The following is an 8367-nucleotide window of genomic DNA, read 5'->3' as shown; positions in this document are numbered from 1 at the left end:
AGTGCTTCACAATTTATTGAAAAAAGGAGAGATGTTGCTTTTCGTAGTATTTTACTGAGACTGTGAACATAAGGTCGGGATCCGAAACAATTACGTGCGAGCTCCATTTTTATTTCCATAACATCGCGAGAAGAAGAACTAATCTAAAAACACCGTAAATCACATTAGCGTACAGTATCCAATAAGCTACACGCACCCCATAAAATAGAAGGCCCAAAGAAAAAGGCTGTCACACTAACACTGTTTTATTATCAAATAAGTATACATAATAAAATAATCTTTAAAAATCAGATCCTTATTATGACGTATTGTCTCGTGATTGAGGTCTGCCTTCCGAGGCAATCGAGTGAGTCGACGAGGTCCTCTCTTCGGCTCTGAGATCTGAAATAGACAAATTTCGAAAAGGCCGGTCACCATCCACAATTAATGGTGGATAGTGACCGGACTGAACAGTGCCAATATTTGCATTTAGAGTTTCTGTGAATATATTTCCATAAAGCATTAACACGTTTTCTCAAATATCATCTATAACCTTGAACACTGATCACACTAAGTCACAGGGGGCTGTACTAACGTGTCAAAAAAAACACACTTGTTCAACTGGAATGACACCGCCTAAATCTACCAGTCCTAAAAGCAACACTGAATGATAGGTGCTTCTTAGTTGCTTAGCGGACATCTACACCCCTATGTTACGTGCCCGAACTGACCACAGGCCTTGGCCATTGGCTGCACAGCGGTATATGCAGCAGGCTCGACATGACGGAAAAACATGACGTGACGCTTCAAATAAGCCCATTTCACATCGAATAAGGCGGAGAATTTCTCTGAGTACTTAGTAACTTATAGCAAACAAAATATCAAGTGCGACTTTTTTTTAAATTGATGCGACTTTTTGTAGTGTCATTGAAATTTGAGCTTTTCGTCCCTGAACTGATGCACAGGGAAAAATTATCTTAAAAAGCCAAAATCTGCTTATGTGCACTTCGGCCTCACGTCATTTGTGTTTTGAAAATCAGTTCGTAGAACAAGGAACCTATAGCCGCCAGTGCTGAAAAACGCAAGACTAGTTCCAGTACCGCGCGGTTAAACCATCCTTTTTGTTTTGAAATGGCAGCTTTTTACCTGCTAACTGTCACATTTTGGCGAATACTAAGAAAACTATACCAAACCTAAGGCTATAATTTTCTTTATGACTTCCTCATTATCAAAAAAATCTGTCATCTTTTGAACAGTATGGTTTTAATGCTGTACAGTTAGTCAAATCAGCGACAACCTTTCGTACCTTTTCTCGAATGTTTTAACACTACGATTGTGCTTGTTTTCGGCAGAGCACGCGCATACGTTATTCAGCACTGTCCCTATAGCCATTGTAAGTAATCGTGTCTTCTCTCTTTATCTGGAATTGCCCGTGTTCCAGGTTTTTCCGTCATGTCAGCAGGCTCAAACTAATACAACTTTTCACAAGAGTTTGCATCTGATCGGAACCTATCAGCTGAGTCCGAAGTGAAAATGATAGGTAAGCAATTCAAGTTTCATTCATTTATGCATTTGGATGATTTTTCGTACCAGGAAAGCAAACTGAAATCACAATTCAATTCCTTTTTTGCATACAAACAAACAAACGTTGTTTCGCAGCTGGACTATCAAGCAGTCTCCCTGGAGCTCGATAGCCTTTGCCTTGAATCTTTTAGTAGAGTTCCCAGATAAGCTTATTACATATCGTGAACACATGTTTTCACTTTTTTTGTCTTTGTGATAATGGCGCCCAAGATTTCTTGCTCGAAGTCATTGCAAGCAAAGTCAGTGGGAAAACTTAACATGTGATGACCACATGTGTCAATGGCAACTGAGTCTCACGTGAGAATGCTAGGTAAGCAAATAATGAATGAATAAATAGTGCAATGCAGTGTCAACAGGAAATTTGAACTGTCTGTCCAGATATAGGCTAATCCTATATAAGGAGTCCAGCGTCTGAGACAGCCAGCAGGACTATGGTAGAAATTAACTTGCATCTATAGAAAATTTGAACTAAAACCAAAGCCCTGTCTAGATATAGGCTAATCCTATATAAGGAGTCCAGCGTCTGAGACAGCCAGCAGGACTATGGCAAAAATTAACCGGCATCAATAGGAAATTTGGACTAAAACCAAAGCCCTGTCCAGATATAGGCTAATCCTATATAAGGAGTCCAGCGTCTGAAACAGCCAGCAGGACTATGGCAAAAATTAACCGGCACCAATAGGAAATTTGGACTAAAACCAAAGCCCTGTCCAGATATAGGCTAATCCTATATAAGGAGTCCAGCGTCTGAGACAGCCAGCAGGACTATGGCAAAAATTAACCGGCATAAATAGGAAATTTGGACTAAAACCAAAGCCCTGTCCAGATATAGGCTAATCCTATATAAGGAGTCCAGCGTCTGAGACAGCCAGCAGGACTATGGCAAAAATTAACCGGCATAAATAGAAAATTTAGACTAAAACCAAAGCCCTGTCCAGATATAGGCTAATCCTATATAAGGAGTCCAGCGTCTGAGACAGCCAGCAGGACTATGGCAAAAATTAACCGGCATCAATAGGAAATTTGGACTAAAACCAAAGCCCTGTCCAGATATAGGCTAATCCTATATAATGAGTCCAGCGTCTGAGACAGCCAGCAGGACTATGGCAAAAATTAACCGGCACCAATAGGAAATTTGGACTAAAACCAAAGCCCTGTCCAGATATAGGCTAATCCTATATAAGGAGTCCAGCGTCTGAGACAGCCAGCAGGACTATGGCAAAAATTTACCGGCATAAATAGGAAATTTGGACTAAAACCAAAGCCCTGTCCAGATATAGGCTAATCCTATATAAGGAGTCCAGCGTCTGAGACAGCCAGCAGGACTATGGCAAAAATTAACCGGCATAAATAGGAAATTTGGACTAAAACCAAAGCCCTGTCCAGATATAGGCTAATCCTATATAAGGAGTCCAGCGTCTGAGACAGCCAGCAGGACTATGATAGAAATTAACCGGCATCAATAGGAAATTTGGACTAAAACCAAAGCCCTGTCCAGATATAGGCTAATCCTATATAAGGAGTCCAGCGTCTGAGACAGCCAGCAGGACTATGGCAAAAATTAACCGGCATAAATAGGAAATTTGGACTAAAACCAAAGCCCTGTCCAGATATAGGCTAATCCTATATAAGGAGTCCAGCGTCTGAGACAGCCAGCAGGACTATGGCAAAAATTAACCGGCATAAATAGGAAATTTGGACTAAAACCAAAGCCCTGTCCAGATATAGGCTAATCCTATAGAAGGAGTCCAGCGTCTGAGACAGCCAGCAGGACTATCGTAGAAATTAACTGGCATCTATAGAAAATTTGAACTAAAACCAAAGCCCTGTCCAGATATAGGCTAATCCTATATAAGGAGTCCAGCATCTGAGACAGCCAGCAGGACTATGGCAAAAATTAACCGGCATAAATAGGAAATTTGGACTAAAACCAAAGCCCTGTCCAGATATAGGCTAATCCTATATAAGGAGTCCAGCGTCTGAGACAGCCAGCAGGACTATGGCAAAAATTAACCGGCATCTATAGAAAATTTGGACTAAAACCAAAGCCCTGTCCAGATATAGGCTAATCCTATATAAGGAGTCCAGCGTCTGAGACAGCCAGCAGGACTATGGCAAAAATTAACCGGCATAAATAGGAAATTTGGACTAAAACCAAAGCCCTGTCCAGATATAGGCTAATCCTATATAAGGAGTCCAGCGTCTGAGACAGCCAGCAGGACTATGGCAAAAATTAACCGGCATAAATAGGAAATTTGGACTAAAACCAAAGCCCTGTCCAGATATAGGCTAATCCTATATAAGGAGTCCAGCGTCTGAGACAGCCAGCAGGACTATGGCAAAAATTTAAAAAATAGAAAATTTGAACTAAAACCAAAGCCCTGTCCAGATATAGGCTAATCCTATATAAGGAGTCCAGCGTCTGAGACAGCCAGCAGGACTATGGCAAAAATTAACCGGCCCCAATAGGAAATTTGGACTAAAACCAAAGCCCTGTCCAGATATAGGCTAATCCTATATAAGGAGTCCAGCGTCTGAGACAGCCAGCAGGACTATGGCAAAAATTAACCGGCATAAATAGGAAATTTGGACTAAAACCAAAGCCCTGTCCAGATATAGGCTAATCCTATATAAGGAGTCCAGCGTCTGAGACAGCCAGCAGGACTATGGCAAAAATTAACCGGCATAAATAGGAAATTTGGACTAAAACCAAAGCCCTGTCCAGATATAGGCTAATCCTATATAAGGAGTCCAGCGTCTGAGACAGCCAGCAGGACTATGGCAAAAATTAAAAAAATAGAAAATTTGAACTAAAACCAAAGCCCTGTCCAGATATAGGCTAATCCTATATAAGGAGTCCAGCGTCTGAGACAGCCAGCAGGACTATGGCAAAAATTAACCGGCATAAATAGGAAATTTGGACTAAAACCAAAGCCCTGTCCAGATATAGGCTAATCCTATATAAGGAGTCCAGCGTCTGAGACAGCCAGCAGGACTATGGCAAAAATTAACCGGCATCTATAGAAAATTTGAACTAAAACCAAAGCCCTGTCCAGATATAGGCTAATCCTATATAAGGAGTCCAGCGTCTGAGACAGCCAGCAGGACTATGGCAAAAATTAACCGGCATCAATAGGAAATTTGGACTAAAACCAAAGCCCTGTCCAGATATAGGCTAATCCTATATAAAGAACCCAGCATCTGAGACAGCCAGCAGGACTGTCCTGTTCAGATAGCTTTGAAATAATTTGATGTTCATGTATTTTCATTTTTGTCCTATATTTTCTATTGTGAAAAAAACTCAATAGCTTTGGTACAAGTGCAACTAAAATGATGATGAGGTCTTGAGTATCTAACTAAACTACTCATTTATAATTACTGATCTACTGCCAATTTTGGTGTCAACTACTAAATATCTTTCCCCTTGTTGAACTTCTTTGCTTTTCTGCTTGCTTTGCCCCTAGCTTTTCTTTTTATGAGTTGCTTGTTGTTTTCTTCTAAAAGAGAAAATGTTTCTTTAGCTTATGTTTATCCAATCATATTGTTTTTCCCATACAATTACTATTGTCCAAAAACTTGTAATCGATCAGTTTGTGTGTTTGCAAATCTGCTGTACTGTATAGTAAACTGAATATCATGTACAGATACAATTGATGTAATTGTTTTCAACTTATAAAGATAGCCTGGGCTCAGACCAATATTGTAGTACAGATAATTGTTTTCCACTATGAATAGTGCAGGCACTTGTAAACTGCAAGAATAATCCTTAAGGCTTAGACAAATTCTTGAAAAATGAGTGCAATGAATAAACTGCTTCCATGTTTCATATGTGGTCTGTCTATCGACTTACCTATTGTGGTGTCATTGCCCCCTATGAAAGTCTGCAACAATTCACTTTTGAAGTGAACCTATTCAATACAAACAAACTGTTAGTACTTAGAAAAGTATAAACTGGTATTCCCCCAGATCCTATTCACCATTTGTTAAAAAATAACTGAGGTTGGTAGACAATTATTTAAAGCCTCATAATTGATTAAATAGGCAAAACAATAATAATAACCAACATCTAGAAACAAAGTACAAGCATATATAGAAAAAAAATTATTTGTAAAATGTGGATCATGAGACAAAAGTAAATACGTCCTTATTCTTAAAAATCTTTTTCATTCAATTTTTTTGGTCATATATTCACTTTACCTCATGCTCTTCGCCCGTATCTGATTTAGAATCCATGTCAGGATCATAGCCAGTCTAGAGAGGCAAAAAATAAGCCCAAAAACAATTATTAATAAAATAAGTTAAGTTAGAAATGATGATTCAGTTGGAACCTTGAACCTCTATAAAAAAGAGTCCGAAGAAACAAGTTATTTCCGTTCTTTAGCTGGACCAAAATTACAGTAAAGTGTAACAAAAATGGAAATGGAACAATTAACAATATTGTGTGAAGTTTTTTGCCTGAATTTTTTTACGACCTTAATTTTTCGTTGTTATTTATAGGCTAATGGCACAACATCTGCAAAAAGATTATATCATCAGCATAGTGTGTGAGGTTGAGCTTCAGCATAGGCTTACAAACACATTGAAAATAAAATTCCATCTCCTACCCACCTTGTGATCAACAGTTTTCTTGTTGTCTTTATTCCTTCTCTTTTTCTTTTTTTCCTTTTTTTCCTTTATGCTTAGGGCTTTGAGGATGACCCTTCCATCAAAAGTGCTGAGATTGACATCTATTAAAGAATAAATTGTGATGTTAATGGGCCATCAATAAAATAGAAGAAAATTAAATATTTGAATTATTGGATGTGATGTGCACCTTGTTTTCAAAAGCCATTCAGTTATACAGTACATTTTACAGTGCAAATATGTCTTTAAATTTTTGAGTAACATCAAATTGATGTCAAAACAACTTGGGACAGTAAACAGAGTAAACAACATCGTCCCTACATCTCCCCTTACTAAGGGGGCCATTATTTGAGGCTTGGGTGGGAGCAATTTTGCTGCCAATAGTGCACAGTAATAATGCAACTCTGAATGATAATCTTTTAAGTACCAACCTTCTGCACGGGCAACAACTCCTAGGTTGGAACCAATAGCACGCAACACCAACAGTATTGGTTCCCTCCCATGGCCATGATTTCTGGATACTAGAAAAATGTTACAAGAGGGAATGACTAAACCCTTAGTGTGTTTTGGAACATAGTGGCTCTTGTGAATGTTTAAAAGAGGAGGCAAAAGCAAAAGGTGCTAGAGCTTTCCAGAGCTGCATTTTATTTACACTAATTCTTGATAATACAGTATAAGACATTTTCCAGTTAAGTAGGACTTTTACTGTTACATGCGATGCAGATTTACTGCATCCTTCTTTAGGCACAGACAGTAAGGGCTGCTATCTGTCAGTGGTTAATAAAGAAATGTTACAGTATGGGGAAATTTATATGTTAAAACTAAATCAAGTTTGGAAAGGCATGGAGACTCGATTGCCAAACTTTGAGTACATAAAACTCAGAATAATCCATACTCAATCCAGCACCAAAACATGTTGAAAACATAGCTTAGATTTCAATAGGAAGGAAGCCTCGTGGCACAGATTGACAAACCTCACTAATAACTTTAAGCTTTTTTACTGTTAAGAAAATGCTTTGTCCTTTAACATTTTAACAGCCCCCCCAATAATATTCATTAAGATACAGTTGCATCATTAAAAATACTATACCTGCCCTCTCATCATCTGTGCCTTCGAAACACACACATAGCAGAGGTTTGACCTCCAAGTCTTCGACATCCCTAATAAAACATAGCCAACAGTATTAGATTTGAATAAAATCATTTTGAACAACATGGGTCAAGAGGCTGAGAAGCAAACCGAGTAAAGATTTGTAGTAATGCTAAACAACATTGTTGGGGTTTAACTCAATTTTATTGATTGCTGACATTTTATCCATGACTATAGTGTTTACCTGAAGAAACTTGCCAGCATGTAGTTGGCTGGCTCATCTGGTTCAACCCCTGAGCAGATAAGCAATGATCTGCCAGAGTACTTGGCTTGTATACATGCCTAAACAAAGCATCATTCCATTGTTACACAATTTTGGGAAAACTATAATACTGTAGATGTTTTATATACAAGAATATGTGCAAGAAAATGATGATGAAACTAACATAAACAGTAATATGGCAAGTTATTACCCTAAATGTGACGACTCAGGCGAAAACCGACCGTACAGCCATTTCGTTCCGTGAGCTTACCCGCGAATTTTGTTTTAGCAAGTCAAGAGGTTTTTTATTGGATCTCGTGTGGTCAGGATACCGGACCAATCAAAACTTGAAGAATGAGTCCATTTGTAAAATGAGCTTCAAATTATTAATGATAACACAACAAAAAAATATCCACACAGTGTGTTGTCATCTTGAAGTCTGAATTTTATTCAGCTGAAAAGGGGCGGAGCTAAGCTCTTTCAAAGTGCGGGTCTTTGTTTAAGAACATATGGGCAGAAATAATAGACTTTATTGTAAAATTCTCTTTTGTTCTGGCTTGACTATTACACATTAACAATTACATTTTGTTGCACGGGATTTTGAAAACCACTCTATCACCTTTGTTAGCTTGAACATGTATTTTTCATTCAGTTCGGAGATATAGTGACACGGCATCGAACATACGCGTTTGGGAGGGGGGGGGGGGGGTAAAATTTGGATTTTTTTAGGTAATAAACAATGCAACTTATCCACTTCTCCGTATACAAATTTAGTACATAGGTGTGGCTGAAAGTGAATTATAAAGTCAGAGTCTTCATCAACATCCCC

At 38.5% G+C, this 8367-nt stretch overlaps 1 protein-coding gene across 4 annotated transcripts; it reads right to left on the bottom strand.

The window, feature by feature from the left end:
• Positions 1-224: 224 nt before the first annotated feature.
• Positions 225-8005, bottom strand: LOC125563361. 4 transcript variants are annotated; one of them, XM_048728322.1, is made up of 8 exons: positions 7750-8003; positions 7521-7618; positions 7277-7347; positions 6618-6707; positions 6172-6290; positions 5761-5814; positions 5414-5471; positions 4826-5060 (listed from the first exon to the last, which is right to left on the bottom strand). In XM_048728322.1, exons 2-8 carry the CDS (start codon positions 7538-7540, stop codon positions 4972-4974), a joined length of 501 nt encoding a protein of 166 aa, XP_048584279.1. In that variant the 5' UTR covers positions 7541-7618; positions 7750-8003; the 3' UTR covers positions 4826-4971. The 4 variants fall into 4 exon arrangements, with proteins under 4 accessions (XP_048584281.1, XP_048584279.1, XP_048584280.1 ...); XM_048728324.1 differs by lacking the exon at positions 4826-5060 and adding an exon at positions 225-381 and having other exon boundaries at positions 7521-8004; XM_048728323.1 differs by having other exon boundaries at positions 4826-5057; positions 7521-8005.
• Positions 8006-8367: the final 362 nt, after the last annotated feature.

Source organism: Nematostella vectensis, chromosome 1 (assembly GCF_932526225.1).
Source record: "Nematostella vectensis chromosome 1, jaNemVect1.1, whole genome shotgun sequence".
NCBI classification, from domain to species: Eukaryota; Metazoa; Cnidaria; class Anthozoa; order Actiniaria; family Edwardsiidae; genus Nematostella; species Nematostella vectensis.
The sequence above is the reverse complement of the archived record's forward strand: the minus strand, read 5'-3'. Positions and strand labels throughout refer to the sequence as shown.